Source organism: Bradysia coprophila, unplaced genomic scaffold (assembly GCF_014529535.1).
Source record: "Bradysia coprophila strain Holo2 unplaced genomic scaffold, BU_Bcop_v1 contig_297, whole genome shotgun sequence".
In the NCBI taxonomy this organism is placed as follows: domain Eukaryota; kingdom Metazoa; phylum Arthropoda; class Insecta; order Diptera; family Sciaridae; genus Bradysia; species Bradysia coprophila.
This window is the reverse complement of record NW_023503555.1, coordinates 5097997-5118734: the sequence shown is the minus strand read 5'-3', so window position 1 is coordinate 5118734 and position 20738 is coordinate 5097997. Positions and strand designations below refer to the sequence as shown.

The following is a 20738-nucleotide window of genomic DNA, read 5'->3' as shown; positions in this document are numbered from 1 at the left end:
TTGGTGCAAATGCTGCAATTGGTGCAAATGCTGCAATTAGTAATGAGGTGAAACCGTTGTCAGCAAAAATATAATAAGCAATTTTGATTATTTGTAGCGGAGAAATTTAATTATAGTGTCACTGAAGGAAGCAAACTTCTGGGGGATGTAGCATGTTTATCGCATGATTTAATAAACTGAGAGTTTTGAGAGGTTCACACCCTAAAACAAGGCAAAAGAAATTCCCTAAATTGTTTTAGAATTGGCTGCTTCGCGATATTTGTGAACACTCCCAGCCGCTAACACTCCAATTTATATGATGAACGAGGTTAGTGCCCACATTTCATGAAAATTACATCGTTCAATAATTTTAAAAATTACTGGAAAAAAATTTGATGAAATTATATGATATGTCGCGCCATCCAATTTTTATGATGGATATAAAACAGATGACGTCGTGCGGCCGTATAATATTCTTAGTAGATTTTTGTATCAGTTATTACTTGTGTATTGATACACAATTTACAGGTATTTTTGACGAGCGGTTTATTTACCTAATTTGATAAAGATGGAAGGTGAAGAGTGAAGTTCTCGAATTTATATTGAGGCATTCGAATTCGAACATATTTTCATTTTTGGAAAGGTATGTAAAGAAAGGTCTTGTTGTACACATTCCAAAACAGTTGTCGAAAAATTTGTACCTATCATCAAGTGGGCCAATTTTTTTACTGCTATTTTAGACTTTGGACACCTTGCATTCCAAAAAAAGTCTTAAACTTTATTTCTTTAATATGTCCGATTTCCATAGGCTGTTTTACAAAATATTCTTTGCAAATGAACAGTTTTTCTGTTGGTTGATAGCACAGCTTCTAGCATTGATACTCGTATGTATGTCTGAGGTCAAAAGACATCCAAACTTTCGATCATGTATGCGTGTACACTCGCATGTGTTGTCTCGGTTTGAACCCACACAAAGAAAGCATAACTCCCATCTTAACAAGAGAAATACAAAGTCTCTTCTATTACCACCAGCCTCCAGCAAGTGAAGTAGTCAGCTTCATCTTGGGCCTCACGGTCCTGACGGTGGTAGTTTTAAAGTAGATAATCCCTAAAATGAACAGTGTCAGGTGGAGATTTAACGGTCATCGCTGTTTCGCATTCGCAACACACCTTAATTCTGATGTTAATGGAATTCGTCGTTGTAATTCTTTGTTTAAGTTATTCAAGTGGAATGATCCTCGGAATAAAACTGTCGATAAAAGGTTTCACCAAAGATGTTATATAGATTGATAGAAGATGCATCTTGTGATCGGTGCCGGTCTTCTATCAGCCTATATAACTACTTTGGGTTTCAACAGGTGATAAATATTACGAACAAAAATCTCACTCTCGTTTCAATAATTCCAAAAATTTATTCAAATGCTAAGAAACAATTAACATGAGTCCGTAAGTCATATTAGTTGATGTCGAGGTTGATGTATAATAAGTACTTAGGGGCGATACGTGAATACGGCAGATTCAACCAAGAAGGCATAAATGGCAGCTGTTTCAGATATCTGAAATTATAAAGGTTTTGAGCTACGGAAACTCTTTTTCTTGTTTAATTAATAAGAACCCTCTTTAAAGTCGATTTTCCTCCTCCGTGTCCAGCACTTGTCTCAATCTTTATCAGCAGTGGATTTCTCTGTCGCTTCTCTCTACCGATTTTGTATTGCAGTTCGGCAATTAACTTGTATGAATGGAGTGGAACAACACGGTCGTCATGATCGCCAGTCGTAAGAAGCACCGATGGATATTGTACTTTCTTGTCGGTCGGCATGCGTACATTATGCAACGGAGAAAGGCGGTACAGATTCTCGAAAACGGTTTTGTTACCATCATCAGAACAACCGTATTCCCTACACCAAGCGTATCCGATTGTGAATTTTTGGAAGCGTAGCAAATCGTGAACTCTAATGGTGAAAATTTTGACATTTTTCACTCAATTTTGACATGGAGTCTTACGATAAAACATACCCGACCTGAGCCACACCAGCACCATACAATTCAGGACGTTGATTTATACAGGCTGATACGAGTAGACCACCATTCGATCCACCGTTAATTGCAATTTTCGATGCGGTTGTGTAGTTTTCGTTTATCAGATACTCGGCTGCGGCCTGGAAATCATCGAAGACCGTTTGTTTGTTGAGTGCTTGTCCCGCTTCGTGCCATTTGGAACCGTACTCCCTATATGGTATTTATAGAAAGTGCAACTGCAGTCAATGGACATTTGAAAAGTGTTGCGCCCTCCTCCTCTAATATTGGGAATTGCATAGACGCCATCCAAATTTTGCAGAAAAACTATTCGGCTTGGACTGAACGCAGGAGCAATCGGGATATTAAATCCTCCATAACCGTACAAAAGAGTGCTGGCACTGCGATCACGTATGAAATTTTGTTTGTGAATGATAAACATCGGAATGAGAGTTCCATCATAGCTCGGATAGAAGACCTGCTCCGCGACAAATTTAGAGGCATCGAAGCCGTCAATTTTGATTTCTCTAAAAACTTCCGGTTTGTACGGTGTGTGCGTCAGATCTATGCGATAAATTATTCCCGGGATGAGGAACGACACAATTCGGTAGAACAGTTCGTTGTGCGATTTCTTTCCCCATATCGAATCCACTGAGCCCAAAGGTGTGTCGATTACTTGAATAAGCTTTCCATCGATCAGAGAACGCAGTTCCAGTCGACTATTCACATCCACCAGATATTCCAGAATGATCTTGTCGCTGCGCAAATAAATTTATTTTAGTTTCGGAACTCTTAGATCGGGTCCTGGTCCGGTAAATTACTTGTCAATAATGTTCGCATATTGCAAACTATTTTTCTCATGTTCAGGTACTAAGGTGGACCAATTTATGGCGTCTGGTTTGTTTAGATCAACAGCAATGATGCGATAATTCGGAGCTCCATCGTTAGTTAAGAGATAGATCGTACTACCCTCTGAGCCAATGTACTGAAAATTTGTGACCAGTAAGAGATTACGAAAGTAGAGACCACAAAGATGGTCAAAGACTCACAGTGTACATATGATCCATTCGTTCGTCAATTGGGATAATTTTTAGTTTCGACTTAAATCCACCAGTGCGTTGCAGTTCCTCAAGTGAAGCAAAGTAAATCATGGAATTTTCACCCTTTCCGGGAAATATTACGAGATGATTGCCATCGTCCGTAATGTCGAAAGTGCCACTATGGGAAATTACAGAGAAAATTTGTAAAAATTGCAGCGAAGAAACTTTCCTTTGATTTACATTAGCAGCTCAGTATCATCGAATTCCAGCAAGAGCACGTCCTCCTTTTGACTTTTGGTACCCACCCGATGGTAATAAAGTTTTTGATTTCCGTATTGGTACGTTTCTGTTCCAAGCGATCTCGTTGTTTGAGCGTCCGATTTCGGATAACACTAAAAGTCACATTCACTGTGTAGAGTACAAGGAGTCATCACAACCACGAATTTCAGTGCTTACCGCATAAAAAATGCCAAGCCCGTCTTTACTCCAAACGATTGATGAAAACTTGATGTCGTGAAGTACATCGGGATACTCCAAGCCGCTGGATGTATTACGAAAGCGAACCGACATCCAATCAGAGCCGTTGCTATTCAGGCCCAGTGCCACCAGTTTACCATCTTCGGAAAACACTGTTCGGCTCAAATGCACAGTCCCGTCTGTCGACAAAGTGTTGGGATCGAAAAAGACGCGTGGTTCGTCGTTCAGCGAATTTTGCACGTAGTGGACGCTATTCATAGACAGAAATGAGTCCATGGAAAATATGGTCGGCGTGGGGTAATTTGGCACACGGTACCAAAAGAACGCATTTTTCAACTACGTAAAAGGTGAACTCGCACACGATTTTTCGATACCAACATTTTGTAAAAGGAGTCGATGACATGGCTAAAACGTATTTGTAGCAATAAACTTGCGTGTGCGAGTTCACCTTTTACGTAGTTTAAAAATGCGTTCTTTTGGTACCGTGTGCCAGATCCCCCATTCCCAAAAATCGAAAACAATTTTACTCTTGGTTCTGCAGACCATTATTCATTGTGAAATAATATCGGTCTCCATATCGCTTGGGGACACCGTATCTGGGATAGTTGAAGACTTCGGTCAGTTTCTTTTCGATTTTCTCTTTAATCGAATTTCGATTCAGATATTCGTCGGTCAGTTTGTTTTGGTCTTGGATCAGATTTTTTACTTCTTCAGATGTGGGATCCTCCAGATATCTGTACGGATCAGCTACCTAAACAGAATTATTTTATCGATTTGAATTAATCATATACGAAATATCAGAGACAGACTTCACAGTCAGCCACCCACCTTTGTTCCATAATAGTCGTCCACAACGGACTCATCCCTTTTTAGTTGTGGATATTTGAACCTGTGACTGTTAACTGATTTAGTTTCCAAATCAGCTGCAACAACAACCGAAATTAAGACAAAAATTGGAAAAACTCTACAAACGTATGCCATCATTGCGAAGGTTATTTTTTTTGCGTTCGAGTGATAGTTTCAACAAATCCGAAAAACTACTGTCGAATATAAAGCGAAATATTCTCTGCAACAACAATATTCTAAACATTAAACCGTAACTTCGACACTCAACTGAGCTCTCGTTAACTTATTCGTTTTATTTATATGCCGATGTTATTTTCACCTTTTTTTTAAAACAAAAACTATTTAACTGTTGGCAAGTGGAGATGCGGGAAACAAATATTGTCATCTAGTACATTAAACAAACCAACGCTATCGGTAAAGGTTCTGAAACTGGCTAAGACGCTCACGACGGCAACTTACACCAGAATTTGAACGGTTTCCTTGATGGAGAAGAAATAAGAAGAAACAGGAACAGGTCGGATTGGGCCGGTTGATCCAAAACCCGAACCTGATTTCGACTCCTGAACTAAGATTTCACGTTTAATCCTAACTTGACCTGAACCTGAAATTTTCAGGTTGAATCAGGCCGGGTTTGTGTAACCCGAAATTTTTACAACAGAAATCAAAATTTTTCACGAAAAATTTCGAACCCGACCCCGACCTAATTTGACTGAGTTGTGACTACGTAAATATCTTTACATACTATTAGAATTTTTAAGTAGAGCTGATGAGACGAGATATAAATAATTATTGCATCAGCGCTACATTACATAAGTCTGCGAATAGCTATCAATTCCAAGTATCTTTCAATAAAGTTTGGTAACGATATTAATGTGTGGTAAGTTTAATGAGGCTTTTTAAAATAAATTATTTTGTTGATTAAGACTACAAACCGAGGGGAACACATTAATGCTATTGGCGGACAGATCGCTAAAGTTTTTGGAATTTGAACGAAACTAAATGGGAATGTGTATGCCAGATTTTTGACCAATTTTTGTTCGTCGTACAAATCTTATTTCAATCTTAGGAATTGTTATATTCAAACTGTTTCCCACAACTCGTTCAACTTCCATTAGTATACTAAACGAAAAATCTTTTATTAATCGTCTCTCGAATCTCCGTTTGCTCATTATATTTCCATTAGTTTAACTGTCTCTTCTCTGGTTATTTACTTTAATATACAGCCGGCATATTAGGCATATTGGGCTAGTAACGACTAATATGCGATACATCCATTAAAGATTAAAGTCAGTACCTCAATGGATACATCGGACGTGTAGTAACCATTATAACCATATAAATGTAACGCATCACCTGTTATGCATAATCTGATAGAAATTCGTTAAACGTTATCAGCACAACTTTTCTATTAGCACTAAAGTAAATAAAGGGAAAAAATTAATATCTCCGGTGTTAGTATACATTCAGATTAACTGGTTTCATTTTTTTAAATATGTCTTTCCACTTCCAGAGGTCAGACGGACGATTTTTGTAAAAGTTTCTCATATATTAGTAAACATTCTTCCCACCACACAGCTTTGCATCAGTTCTTTAAATCGTGAATCATGGTCGTCATTTGATCTTGACCACCCTTTCAAATTGCATTGCTAGTATGTTATTGCCAGTTTACCAGTGATTGGGAGAAATTTTTCGCATTATCGCCTTTGTACTTAGCTTCAAATTTTTATTTTTTTAACGTAGTGACTATTCGCAGGCGCCTGTCAACAGCCAAATTATTACTTGCCTGCAAATAGTATTTTCCCTTTTACGGAGGCTATTGGCAGGCGCCTTCTATCATATCCATACGAAGCATAAAGAATGCATTTTTTTCAACTCAGTGTTAAAAAGTAAAACTTTTTCGCGGCCACGAGTTACAATATAAACCATCTAGTACCTAAATAAATATTTTGTTACGAGTGATGAAAAGTTTAATTTTTCAGTAATATTCGTAACCTGTCCTAACGAGACGGAGTCGATCTTCTTGTAGGAATTCGTTGTTGTAATTCTTTGTTCAGGTTTCTCAATTCTGTGCTACAGAAAGGGCTACAGATACGACCACTGTCGATAACAGGTTTCAAACAGGTAATAAATATTGCGGACAAAAATCTCGATAAATTTGCACTTTCATTTTAATAATTCCAAAAATTTATTCAATTCCACAAACGAAATGCTAAGAAACTATTAATATGAGTCATGTTAGTTGATGGCGAGGTTGATGCTTAGACTAAATAGCAGTAGACATATAAAAATTTTGTTCAGAGCTCGCCAGTCTAGAAGTACATCTAAGGGTTGATGCGTATAATAATTTCAGTACTTAGGGGCGATACGTGAATACGGCAGATTCAACCAAGAAGGCATAAATGGCAGCTGTTTCAGATATCTGAAATTATAATGGTTTTGAGCTACGGAAAATCTTTTTCTTGTTCAATTAATGAGAACCCTCTTAGAAGTCGATTTTCCACCTCCATGTCCGGTACTTGTCTGAATCTTTATCAGCAATGGATTTCTCTGTCGCTTCTCTCTACCGATTTTGTATTGGAGTTCGGCAATTAACTTGTATGAATGGAGTGGAACAACACGGTCGTCATGATCGCCAGTCGTAAGAAGCACCGATGGATATTGTATTTTCTTGTCGGTCGGCATGCGTACATTATGCAACGGAGAAAGGCGGTGCAGATTCTCGAAAACGGTTTTGTTTCCATCATCAGAACAACCATATTCTTCACACCAAGCGTATCCGATTGTGAATTTTTGGAAGCGCAGCAAATCGTGAACTCTGATGATGAAAATGTCTGATTTTTGCACTGAATTTTGATATGGAGTTTAGCGATAAAACTTACCCAACCTGAGCCACAGCAGCACCATACAATTCCGGACGTTGGTTTACACAGGCTGATACAAGTAGACCACCATTCGATCCACCGTTAATTGCAATTTTCGATGCGGTTGTGTAGTTTTCGTTTATCAGATACTCGGCTGCGGCCTGGAAATCATCGAAGACCGTTTGTTTGTTGAGTGCTTGTCCCGCTTCGTGCCATTTGGAACCATACTCCCTATTTGGTATTGTAGACAGTGCAACTGCAGTCAATGGAAAGAGAAATATTTCGTTTCCTCACCCTCCGCCTCTAATATTTGGAATTGCGTAGACGCCATCCAAATTTTGCAGAAAAACTATTCGGCTTGTACTGAACGCAGGAGCAATCGGGATGTTAAATCCTCCATAACCGTACAAAAGAGTGCTGGCACTGCGATCACGTATGAAATTTTGTTTGTGAATGATAAACATCGGAATGAGAGTTCCATCATAGCTCGGATAGAAGACCTGCTCCGCGACGAATTTAGAGGCATCGAAGCCGTCAATTTTGATTTCCCTAAAAACTTCCGGTTTGTACGGTGTGTGCGTCAGATCTATGCGATAAATTATTCCCGGGATGAGGAACGACACAATTCGGTAGAACAGTTCGTTGTGTGATTTCTTGCCCCATATCCAATCTAGTGAACCGACAGGTGTGTCAATTACTTGAATAAGCTTTCCATCGATCAGAGAACGCAGTTCCAGTCGACTAATCACATCCACCAGATATTCCAGAATGATCTTGTCGCTGCGCAAATAAATTTATTTTAGTTTCGGAACTCTTAGATCGGGTCCTGGTCCGGTAAATTACTTGTCAATAATGTTCGCATATTGCAAACTATTTTTCTCATGTTCAGGTACTAAGGTGGACCAATTTATGGCGTCTGGTTTGTTTAGATCAACAGCAATGATGCGATAATTCGGAGCTCCATCGTTAGTTAAGAGATAGATCGTACTACCCTCTGAGCCAATGTACTGAAAATTTGTGACCAGTAAGAGATTACGAAAGTAGAGACCACAAAGATGGTCAAAGACTCACAGTGTACATATGATCCATTCGTTCGTCAATTGGGATAATTTTTAGTTTCGACTTAAATCCACCAGTGCGTTGCAGTTCCTCAAGTGAAGCAAAGTAAACCATGGAATTTTCACCCTTTCCGGGAAATATTACGAGATGATTGCCATCGTCCGTAATGTCGAAAGTGCCACTATGGGAAATTACAGAGAAAATTTGTAAAAATTGCAGCGAAGAAACTTTCCTTTGATTTACATTAGTAGCTCTGTATCATCGAATTCCAGCAAGAGCACGTCGTCCTTTTGACTTTTGGTACCCACCCGATGGTAATAAAGTTTTTGATTTCCGTATTGGTACGTTTCTGTTCCAAGCGATCTCGTTGTTTGAGCGTCCGATTTCGGATAACACTAAAAGTCACATTCACTGTGTAGAGTAGTACGAGTCATCATAACCAGGATTTCCGTGCTTACCGCATAAAAGATGCCCAGCCCGTCTTTACTCCAAACAATTTCTGAAAACTTGATGTCGTGAAGTACATCGGGATACTCCATTCCGCTGGATGTATTCCGAAAACGAACCGACATCCAATCAGAGCCGTTGTTACTTAGTCCCAATGCCACTAGTTGTCCATCTTCGGAAAACGCTATGTCGCTCAAATGCACAGTCCCGTCCGTCGACAGGGTATTGGGATCGAAAAAGACGCGTGGTTCGTCGTTCAGCGAATTTTGCACGTAGTAGACGCTATTCATAGACAGATATCAGCACGTGGAAGAAGTGACAAAAATAGAAAACAATTTTACTCTTGGTTCTGCAGACCATTATTCATCGTGAAATAATATCGGTGTCCATATCGCTTGGGGACACCGTATCTGGGATAGTTGAAGACTTCGGTAAGTTTCTTTTCGATTTTCTCTTTAATCGAATTTCGATTCAGATATTCGTCGGTCAGTTTGTTTTGGTCTTGGATCAGATTTTTTACTTCTTCAGATGTGGGATCCTCCAGATATCTGTAAGGATCCGCTACCTAAACAGAATTATTTTATCGATTTGAATTAATCAGTTACGAAATATCAGAGACAGACTTCACAGTCAGCCACCCACATTTGTTCCATAATAGTCGTCCACAACGGACTCATCCCTTTTTAGTTGTGGATATTTGAACCTGTGACTGTTAACCGATTTAGTTTCCAAATCAGCTGCAACAACAACCGAAATTAAGACAAAAATTGGAAAAACTCTACAAACGTATGCCATCATTGCGAAGGTTATTTTTTTTGCGTTCGAGTGATGGTTTCAACCAATCCGAAAAACTACTGTCGAATATAAAGCGAAATATTCTCTGCAACAACAATATTCTAAAACATTAAACCGTAACTTCGACACTCAACTGAGCTCTCGCTAATTTATTCGTTTTATTTATATGCCGATGTTATTTTCACCTTTTTTTTTAAACAAAAACTATTTAACTGTTGACAAGTGGAGAGATGCGGGAAACAAATATTGTAATCTAGTACATTAAACAAACCAACGCTATCGGTAAAGGTTCTGAAACTGGCTAAGACGCTCACGACGGCAACTTACACCAGAATTTGAACGGTTTCCTCGATGGAGAAGAAACAAGAAAATTTCAATGCCAACGCCTAGGTGAGTTCAGTTCAACTCGGAACAGGTCGGATTCGGACGGTTTAACCAGAACCCGAGCCTGATTTCGACTCCTGAACTAAGATTTCACGTTTAATCCGAACTTGACCTGAACATGAAATTTTCCACTTTTAGGTTGAATCAGGCCGGGTTCGGTTAACCCGAAATTTTTACAACAGAATCACTCACGAAAATTTTCGACCCGGGCTGTTTTGATCTAAAAATTTCAGGTTAGGTTCGGGTTGAACCTGAAATCTTAGCTTAGGTTCCGGTTCTCGATCTTAACTGAGTTGTGACTACGTAAATATCTTTACATACTATTAGAATTGTTAAGTAAAGCTGATGAGACGAGATATAAATAATTATTGCATTGGTGCTACATTACATAAGTCCGCGAATAGCTATTAATTTCAAGTATCTTTCAATAAAATTTGGTAACGATATTAATGTGTGGTAAGTTTAATGAGGCTTTTTAAAATAACTTATTTTGTTGAGTAAGACTACAAATCGAGGGGAACACACTGAGGCTATTGGCGGGACAGATCGCTAAAGTTTTTGGAATTTGAATGGAACTAAATGGGAATGTGTTTTTGTATGCCAGATTTTTGACAAATTTTTGTTCGTCGTACAAATCTTATTTCAATCTTAGGAATTGTTATATTCAAACTGTTTCCCACAACTCGTTCAACTTCCATTAGTATACTAAACGAAAAATCTTTTATTAATCGTCTCTCGAATCTCCGTTTGCTCATTATATTTCCATTAGTTTAACTGTCTCTTCTCTGGTTATTTACTTTAATATACAGCCGGCATATTAGGCATATTGGGCTAGTAACGACTAATATGGGATACATCCATTAAAGATTAAAGTCAATACCTCAATGGATACATCGGACATGTAGTAACCATATAAATGTAACGCATCACCTGTTATGCATAATCTGATAGAAATTCGTTAAACGTTATCAGCACAACTTTTCTATTAGCTCTAAAGTAAATAAAGGGAAAAAATTAATATCTCCGGTGTTAGTATACATTCAGAGAAACTGGTTTCATTTTTTTAAATATGTCTTTCCACTTCCAGAGGTCAAACGGACGATTTTTGTAAAAGTTTCTCACATTAGTAAACATTCTTCCCACCACACAGCTTTGCATCAGTTCTTTAAATCGTGAATCATGGTCGTCATTTGAGATTTGATCTTGGCCACTAGGGTCGGTCGATTTTTGAATATTTTCCATCCGAGCTTCTGGACCTAGCTGATCCGACTCAGCGAAGTCTAAAGAAAATTTTAAGACCAAAAAAAATATTTTCAAAAATGTTCTATGCTTTGCCCAAGACGATTTTTTTGAAAATCTTCTAATTTTACGAGGTATCGACACTGTAAAGGCTTTCTTGTCTATGCCAAAAAGTGAATTGTTGGTAAAACGGTCTTAGTATAAAGTACAGGGTCTACTCTAATAAACAAACCCAAAAGACACATCCTTTTTGTGAGGAAGATACTTTTTCCGGGTAAAAAAGTTTCGCAGGTTTCCGATATTTTTATTTGAGAGAGGTTTCTTTTGCAGATTTTTCCATAAAATGAGTTTAAATTTTGTTGCACAATAGCTTATTTTAAAGCTAAATTGATGGGGAACCAAGAAGTAAAAAAAAATTGAGAAAAGTTTTAAATGCGGTCGAGTGACTAAAAATTGGCCATTTTCGGCCTACTAGGAAAAATTATATTTTCATGCCTTGGGCATAAATTACAGAAATGTTCTCGTAATTTAGGCTCTCGGCATGAAAAGTTGTATACGGACCTGTTTTGGACGGTTGATCTTAGGCACTTTCGCTTGTCGCCCTCACTTCGTTCGGGCTACAACTCGCGAAATTGCCTAAGATCAACGTCCAAAACAGGCACGTAAATAACTATTGTGAAAAAGCTCAGTTCTTAACTGTTTTTGGTTGGAAATGTGTTTTGAACGACCAAAAACTAGATTCATAATGAAAAACATGATTTATTTATTGTTTGGGGAAGATCTCTTTTCCATGTATGTCGAAAATGGCTAATTTTTAGTCACTCTCATGGCAATCACTCGACCGCATTTAAAACTTTTCTCAAAATCTTTTTACTTCTTGGTTCCCTATCAATGTAGCTTTAAAATAAGCTATTGTGCCACAAAATTTAAACTCATTTTGTGGAAAAATCTGCAAAAGAAACCTCTCTCAAATAAAAATATCGGAAACCTGCGAAACTTTTTTACCCGGAAAACGTATCTTCCTCACAAAAAGGATGTGTCTTTTGGGTTTGTTTATTAGAGTAGACCCCTGTACTTTATACTAAGACCGTTTTACCAACAATTCACTTTTTGGCATGGTCGATACCTCGTAAAATTAGAAGATTTTCAAAAAATCGTCTTGGGCAAAGCATAGAACATTTTTGAAAATATTTTTTTTTGATCTTAAAATTTTCTTTAGACTTCGCTGAATCGGATCAGCTAGGTCCAGAAGCTCGGATGGAAAATATTCAAAAATCGACCGACCCTATTGACCACTCTTTCAAATTGCATTGCTAGTATGTTAATGTTAGTTTGTTTACCAGTTATCGGGAGAAATTTTTCGCATTATCGCCTTTGTACGTAACTTCAAATTTTTTTTTTTTTAATGTCTTGAAATATCAGTCTATTGAATATGTTTAGGTTATCCAATCCAGTCGTACGATGATTGGGATAATTTTAGGTTTTGACTTCTATCTTCTATCATATCTATACGAAGCATAAAGAATGCATTTTTTTCAACTCAGTGTCAAAAAGTAAAACTTTTTCGCGGCCACGAGTTACAATATAAACCATCTAGTACCTAAATAAATATTTTGTTACGAGTGATGAAAAGTTTAATTTTTCAGTAATATTCGTAACCTGTCCTAACGAGACGGAGTCAATCTTCTTGTAGGAATTCGTTGTTGTAAATCTTTGTTCGGGTTTCTCAATTCTGTGCTACAGATACGACCACTGTCGATAACAGGTTTAAAAAAAATAATAAAAATTGCGGACAAAAATCTCGATAGATTTGCACTTTCGTTTTAATAATTCCAAAAATTTATTCAATTCCACAAACGAAATGCTAAGAAACTATTAATATGAGTCATGTTAGTTGATGGCGAGGTTGATGCTTAGACTAAATAGCAATAGACTGACCCTTCATACAAAAATGTTGTTCAGAGCTCGCCAGTCTGTAAGTCCATCTAAGGGTTGATGTATAATAATTTCAGTACTCAAGGGCGATACGTGAATACGGCAGATTCAACCAAGAAGGCATAAATGTCAGCTGTTTCAGATATCTGAAATTAAAGGTTTTGAGCAACGGAAACTCTTTTTCTTGTTCAATTAATGAGAACCCTCTTAGAAGTCGATTTTCCACCTCCATGTCCGGTACTTGTCTGAATCTTTATCAGCAATGGATTTCTCTGTTTTAAATAAAGAAAACAGAATTTGAATGTTTGTTTAAATAACTCTGTCTCGGGACATGTGTGATCCGAAAGAATTATCAAAGTTGAATTAAAATCGACTCACTTGTCGCTCCTCTCTACCGATTTTATATTGCAGTTCGGCAATTAACTTGTATGAATGGAGTGGAACAACACGGTCGTCATGATCGCCAGTGGTAAGAAGCACCGACGGATATTGTACATTCTTGTCGGTCGGCATGCGTACATTATGCAAAGGAGAAAGGCGGTACAGATTCTCGAAAACGGTTTGATTTCCATCTTCAGAACAACCATATTCCGGACACCAAGCGTAGCCGATTGTGAATTTTTGGAAGCGCAGCAAATCGTGAACTCTGGATGGCGAAAAAATTGTCATTTTTCAATTTTGACATGGAGTTTTGCGATAAAACATACCCGACCTCATCCACAGCAGCACCATACAAATCAGGACGTTGATTTATACAGGCTGATACGAGGAGGCCACCATTTGATCCACCATTAATTGCAATTTTCGATGCGGTTGTGTAGTTTTCGTTTATCAGATACTCGGCGGCGGCCTGGAAATCATCGAAGACCGTTTGTTTGTTGAGTGCTTGTCCCGCTTCGTGCCATTTGGAACCATACTCCCTATTTGGTATTGTAGACAGTGCAACTGCAGTCAATGGAAATTTGAAAAATATTTCGTTCCCTCACCCTCCGCCTCTAATATTTGGAATTGCGTAGACGCCATCCAAATTTTGCAGAAAAACTATTCGGCTTGGACTGAACGCAGGAGAAACCGGGATGTTAAATCCTCCATAACCGTACAAAAGAGCACTGGCACTGCGATTACGTACGAGATTTTGTTTGTGAATGATAAACATCGGAATGAGAGTTCCGTCGTAGCTCGGATAGAAGACCTGCTTTGCGACAAATTTAGAGGCATCGAAGCCGGCAATTTTGATTTCCCTAAAAACTTCCGGTTGGTACGGTGTGTGTGTTAGACCTACACGATAGATTATTCCTGGAATGAGAAACGACACAACTCGGTAGAACAGTTCGTTGTGTGATTTCTTTCCCCATATCGAATCCACTGAGCCGACAGGTGTGTCGATTACTTGAATAAGTTTTCCGTCGATCAGCGAACGTACTTCAAGTCGACTATTCACATCCACCAGATATTCAAGAATGATCTTGTCGCTGCGCAAATACATTTTTTTTTAGTTTCGGAAGTCTTACATCGGATCCTACTCCGTTAAAATTACTTGTCAATGATGTTCGCATATTGCAAACTATTTTTCTCATGTTCAGGTACTAAGGTGGACCAATTTATGGGCTCTGGTTTGTTTAGATCAACAGCAATGATGCGATAATTCGGAGCTCCATCGTTAGTTATAAGATAGATCGTACTGCCCTCGGAGCCAATGTACTGAAAATGTGTAACCAGTTAGAGATTACGAAAGTAGGGACCACAAAGATGGTCAACGACTCACAGAGTATTCATTATCCAGCTGTTCGACGATTGCAGTAAATGTTATTTTTGACTTAAATCCACCAGTGAGTTGCAGCTCCTCCAGTGAAGCGAAATAAACCATAGAAATGTCTCCCTTTTCCGGAAATATTAGGAGATGATTACCATCGTCCGTAATGTCGAAAGCGCCACTACAGAGAAAATTTGTGAGAATTGCAGCGAAGAAACTTTTCTTTGATTTACAGCAACAGCTCAGTATCGTTGAATTCCAGCAGATGCACATCCTCCCCTTGGCGCGTACCCACACGATGATAATAAAGTTTTTGGTTTCCGTACTGGTACGTTTCTGTTCCAAGTGATCGCGTTGTTTGAGTCTCCGATTTCGGAAAACACTGAAAGAGTACACAGAGTACAAGGAGTCATCGTAACCACGAGTTTCTGTGCTTACCGCATAAAAGATGCCCAGCCCGTCTTTGCTCCAAACGATATCTGAAAACTTGATGTCGTGAAGTACATCGGGATACTCCATTCCGCTGGATGTATTACGAAAGCGAACTGACATCCAATCGGAACCGTTGCTACTAAGTCCCAATGCAACCAGTTGTCCATCTTCGGAAAACGTTATGTCGCTCAAATGCACAGTCCCGTCCGTGGACAAGGTATTGGGATCGAAAAAGACGCGTGGTTCATCGTTCAGCGAATTTTGCACGTAGTAGACGCTATTCATAGAGAGAAATTAGCACATGGAAGAAGCAACAATAATCGAAAACAATTTTACTCTTGGTTCTGCAGACCATTATTCATCGTGAAATAATATCGGTGTCCATATCGCTTGGGGACACCGTATCTGGGATAGTTGAAGACTTCGGTCAGTTTCTTTTCGATTTGCTCTTTAATCGAATTTCGATTCAGGTATCCGTCGGTCAAATTGTTTTGGTCTTTGATCAGATTTTTTACTTCTTCAGATGTGGGATCCTCCAGATATCTATACGGATCCGCCACCTAAACAGAAATTTTTTGTCGATTTGAATGAATGAGAAACGAAATGTCAGAGATAGACTTCGAAGTCAGCCACACCTTTATTCCATAATAGTCGTCCACAATGGACTCATCCCTTTTTAGTTGTGGATATTCAAACCTATGATTGCTAACCGATTTAGTTTCCAAATCAGCTCCAACAATATTCGCTATTAAGACAAAAATCGGAAAAACTTTACAAACGTATGCCATCGCAAGGAATTATTTTTTTGCGTTCGAATGATGGTTTCAACTCAATTATCCGAAAAAACTACTGTCGAATTCTAAGCGAAAAATTGTCTGCAACACCAATATTCCAAAACCGTAATTTCGACACCCAACTGAGCTCTCGGTATTTTCGTTTTATTTATATGCCGATGTTATTTTCACCTCTTTTTTTTAAACAAAAACTGTTGAGTTTAGTTTACTTTTAAGTTTAAGGGGAGATGCGGGAAGCAAATATTGTCATCTAGTACAATAATCAAACCACCGTGAAAATTTGCTCAATCTGAACTGTTATAATGACTCAATGACAACGTTTTCATTTTTTGTGTGAAGGATTCTTCAAACGAAAATGTATGAAATGTACAAATAGTTGGGTGGGTCAGATCCCTTGACTGTCTAAATTTCTCAATAGTTTGTAATGTTACTGATTTATTAGACCGGTTTTAGTCTCTCCTAAATAATTCTGCTCTGACCAGGGATAATTTCGTCCGGAGTTTCTCTTTGTCCGAAGTTATTTTGACCGAATGCCTTATGATTCGGTAAAAAAATTTGCTTATGTCTTCAATAACAATTAAATTCACGTTTTTTTTTAAGAAGTCAAAATCAATACTATCGAAATAAATACAATAATTAGTTTAGCAACAGCAGCAACATCGTTAGATCTATGTAATCTATCTTGGAACCTAACCTTTGGAATTCCAGCCTTCATGAAACAATTTCTTTTTGTTTTCAGATTGGTTGAGAATTACTTCAGTTATCTTGTTAACAAAGAGCAGATGCTTATTTTGAGCAGTGCTCCCATATCCGATACCACCCATTTTCGAACTTGTTCCTTCATCGAATAATTTTTTTTTAAATCTGTTGAGATTTACCTGAAGTTGACGTGTTAACAAGATGAATGACCCCCTGAAAATTGAAAGTAATGTATGATTAGGCCTCTAGGGATGCGCAACATGGCGCTAATGCGATAATAGTACTTTATTTCATATGGAGTGGGATCCTCGAGCGACAGCGAGCCTGAATGACAGCTAACGAGTAATTTCTGATTTAGAACTCTAGGTAAGTAATTTTCTGTCACAACAAATGCAATAAAGTTACTTTCATGACAACACATGGCATTACCATCAATAACATCATTTTGAACTTTTCGATCGTTCTTGTCGTGACGAAAAATGTCGAATTCAGTACTCAACCGCAGAAAAGCATTCATCACTCAGTGACATAAATAGCCCTAGATGTCACACAATCATATTGTGATTAAAATAGTTATTTATACAACCGAGTGATAAATGCTTTTTTAGGCACTAGATGTGTAGATTGTCACTCGTGTGCCTAAAAAATCATTTATCACCGAGTTGTATATACAACGTTTTTCGCAATAAAGGCAACGGAAGGTCACTTGTGGCGAAAAACTATTAATTATACCAATTTCAATTGGCATACAACATTTAAAAAAGAAAAGAAAAAAAAGTTGTCTTTTCGTCACTGAGCTGAGAAAAGCGTATTCTACTGTTGAATATGAAGTGAATATACCTACTCTCTGCAACAATATTATCGTAACACAATAAATAGTACAGACTGTATACATTTCGACACCCAGTCGAATGCTCGATAATTTATTCGTTTTGATATGCCAGCGTTATAGTTACATTATTTGCATTATTTTTTATCCACAAATGTTTAGTTTGTGGTTCACTTCTATAGGGAGATACGGGAAACAATTGTTGATTTAGTGTATCTCTACGTATCTCTATGAGAATTTTTGTTCTTTAAATGTAAATCAGGTTTGCTGAAAAGCGTTTAAAGGCATTTGGGCGTTTTTTAAATACTGGATTTTAGTTTACTTTTGAAGATATCTTTCCACCAGGTCTTTTTCAAAAATATAGGACCGCAATAACGACCACGAATGCGTTAGCTTTCAACAGAAAATAGATGTTTTTTTTTAAATATTTTAGTTTATTTATTTTATCTATCTAGAATGATAATCTCGAGCTTATCTCCCTAGGGAGTTTTTACTTACCTCGATATATCTGTTCTCGACAGATAAAATATGGTATGTACCTATTGCCAGACTATTGCCTTCGGCTCTGGCAATAATGTCCTACACGTCAAAATAACAATCTTGGCAACAGGTACATAATATATATTAAAATGCGACAAAAAGACTGCTCATAATTATGGTTGTAGCAGTTCTGAGAAGACTGAGCAGTTTATGAAAATTTCGTTAAACTGATCTCGTTTCTCAGATATGGTCAAACGACTACAACCAAAACTAATATTTATTTAAAGCTAATACATTCCAAGTCTGTATACTTTGGGAAGGTCACGCAGATCGCCATTTTATTAGATACGCGGGAACACACCTTTTCCACACAAACAAATTCATCAAAATTGAATTTGTATGGCGTGGATTTTTTTTTGTTGTATGAAACGTGGTGTGTAACCCGCATATCTGCATCTGCGTGACCTCCCCAAAGTATACAGCCTTGCACAAATGTAGGCTATAATTTTAGCTAAGCATCGATGCCCCTTATAAAACCTTTCAAAGTTGAGCAATCAGAAACAGGACAGAACCGAGGCTATAAACTTTGGAGAGGTCACGCAGACCGCCATTTTATTAGATATATTAGATACGCGGGAACACACGACGTCTGATGTTTTTACATACAAAAAAAATGACGACATCATCACGGCGATGACAATCATCACAGTAGGTGAATTTTTGTATGAAATCCGCCATGTTATTATCAAGTGTGGTGTGTCACCCGCGTATCTGTGTCTGCGTGGCCTCCCCAAAGTTTACAGCCTAGGACAAAACTGTTAAAGAATTATAAGCTCCTTCGATTTTCAACAAATCCATTCAATAAACGTAAAAGGTTGTTCTCAAGCAGTTTTATTTGTTCCAGCTCGTTTTCTATGGTTTTAACCAACGCACTTCAAGCAAAAGTGCTATTAATGACAGCTGCCAAATAGAGTACTACTTTGTATAAAAAAAAAGTCCGAATTTTTTTACAGTACCAACATTTGTTCGATACACTGTACAGTTTCAGTACCCTATTTAGAGTACCACTCAAGCTTGAAGTGCGTTGTTTCAACAAAAAGAATTAAAAACAATCATTATCTAAATCATTCGCTCGTGTTAAATGGGAGAAATGTAAAGAGTATGTCGAATGGACCGGAAGGAACAAAGATAACTCATCAAAAAATAAAAGATTATGATGAGTTAGCTTAAAGTTCCAAAATAGCCTTTCGAATTGATTCGCTCGTCGAAATCGCAATATAATGTGAATGCATCAAGAGAAGAAGTTACATTATTGTTTTTTTTTTCAACGGTGGTCCACAGAATTGGGAAGGTGATGCCTCCGACATTTCTAAAGTTTTATCAGGTTTTTTGGATGAATTTGGGTTATTTTCAGCACCGGACGAAAAATGTACAAAGAAATTCTGAATGTTGAAAATTCTATTCCCTGACACTGTTCAACACAACCTTAAATTTTCACAATAAATTACTACATTCGACGTATTTCGGCTTGTATGTTTGGACCTTAATTAGTCTTTTGTATTCATTGAATGAAACAATAACAAATATTTTATTATAAGGTAAAAATTCGCTATAGACACAAATTCCCTATTGGCACTTAAGTGTTGGTATGCAAACAAACCAGTTTGAACCATTTATTTAATGGCTTTTCAATTTCATTGGTCAGATATTTGGTGGTATTTGCATAAACCTTGCGTAGTAAATATTTTTAACGCACAATTCTGTATAAGTTGTTAAATCGTGATCATCTCCGTCAAAAATATCAGTGGAATACTCAGCGCGTAATTAACAATTAGCTAGAAGAGTCGGTAAATTGTGTTACGAAAAACGTTCACACCTGAACCTGATGTTATAGTTGACCATGTGGATTTCAGGTAAGTTACATTTTGATGCAAAGTTCATTTCTATTTCCTTATCCGAATGTCGAACGGACTTGACTTTACTTTAGTGACTTTACTATTGTTAGGACTGAAAACTTTTCATATCGAAATGGATGTCTTTATGGTGGTCAACGCACGTTGAAGAACTTTTAAAACTAATTTGCGTCTAAGTGAAAATTTGTTGATTTTGATTGTGTTTCGACTTCTAAGTACCAAATAGTTATTGATGTAAAGAAAAGACAATCAAAACTTTTTTAGGCACTCTATCTGTCACTCGAGACCGTAAACCGAGTGTAACGATACAGATAGTTGTCTACAATAGTACATTTCGTACCTAGGACTAAAAGTATATTTATTTTAAATGCGACAAAAAAGACTGCTCACAATTATGGCGCAGCCGGTAAAACATCGATCTTTTCTCAAAAATTAAAAACTACAGTAAATAAATATCATCGATCTTCTTCTTCCCTAATGTTCCCAAAATACAAGCAGCGTTACCACGTTGAATTGCGATGGAAATTCTTTGCAGAAGGTATTCTTTTGATTTTACCTCACCCGTTGCCTTTTTCATTAAAGAGCCCAATTTATCAATAAATTTCTTCGTTTCCGGGCCCATGCAACCTAAAGTCTCGAAAGCAAGTGGGGTTAGCAAATAGTTTTGTTTCAAAGAAACGTAATGGTTATGCTTATGTCTCTCTGCTTTTTCAGCAATGGACCGTGCTTTCTTTGATGAATCATTAATATATGATGCAGC

At 37.6% G+C, this 20738-nt stretch overlaps 4 protein-coding genes across 4 annotated transcripts in view; 1 reads left to right on the top strand and 3 right to left on the bottom strand.

Annotated features, from left to right (window-relative positions):
• Window positions 1–1377: 1377 nt before the first annotated feature.
• LOC119078418 (prolyl endopeptidase-like) overlaps window positions 1378–20738 on the bottom strand; it is a 38341-nt gene continuing 18980 nt past the window's right edge. Inside the window, exons 3-12 of the mRNA XM_037185923.1 lie at window positions 15270–15540; window positions 15065–15213; window positions 14844–15012; window positions 14616–14779; window positions 14065–14550; window positions 13786–13998; window positions 13457–13724; window positions 13282–13350; window positions 13141–13224; window positions 1378–1456 (exon numbers count right to left, since the gene is read on the bottom strand). Coding sequence (XP_037041818.1) covers window positions 13159–13224; window positions 13282–13350; window positions 13457–13724; window positions 13786–13998; window positions 14065–14550; window positions 14616–14779; window positions 14844–15012; window positions 15065–15213; window positions 15270–15540 — 1855 coding nt within the window. The 3' untranslated portion in view covers window positions 1378–1456; window positions 13141–13158. The remainder of the gene's footprint in view (window positions 1457–13140; window positions 13225–13281; window positions 13351–13456; window positions 13725–13785; window positions 13999–14064; window positions 14551–14615; window positions 14780–14843; window positions 15013–15064; window positions 15214–15269; window positions 15541–20738) is intronic.
• LOC119078416 (prolyl endopeptidase-like) lies at window positions 1425–4602 on the bottom strand. Its single transcript, XM_037185920.1, has 10 exons — window positions 4341–4602; window positions 4040–4263; window positions 3492–3762; window positions 3276–3427; window positions 3045–3213; window positions 2817–2980; window positions 2268–2753; window positions 1996–2208; window positions 1595–1931; window positions 1425–1535 (listed from the first exon to the last, which is right to left on the bottom strand). Exons 1-10 carry the CDS (start codon window positions 4494–4496, stop codon window positions 1470–1472), a joined length of 2238 nt encoding a protein of 745 aa, XP_037041815.1. The 5' UTR covers window positions 4497–4602; the 3' UTR covers window positions 1425–1469.
• LOC119078417 (prolyl endopeptidase-like) lies at window positions 6509–9669 on the bottom strand. Its single transcript, XM_037185921.1, has 10 exons — window positions 9368–9669; window positions 9067–9290; window positions 8737–9007; window positions 8522–8673; window positions 8291–8459; window positions 8063–8226; window positions 7514–7999; window positions 7238–7450; window positions 6837–7173; window positions 6509–6777 (listed from the first exon to the last, which is right to left on the bottom strand). The coding sequence occupies exons 1-10, from the start codon at window positions 9521–9523 to the stop codon at window positions 6712–6714; spliced, it is 2238 nt and encodes a 745-aa protein (XP_037041816.1). The 5' UTR covers window positions 9524–9669; the 3' UTR covers window positions 6509–6711.
• LOC119078420 (dTDP-glucose 4,6-dehydratase-like) overlaps window positions 19811–20738 on the top strand; it is a 30117-nt gene continuing 29189 nt past the window's right edge. Inside the window, exon 1 of the mRNA XM_037185927.1 lies at window positions 19811–19978. The gene's annotated coding sequence lies outside the window, so the exon portion shown is untranslated. The remainder of the gene's footprint in view (window positions 19979–20738) is intronic.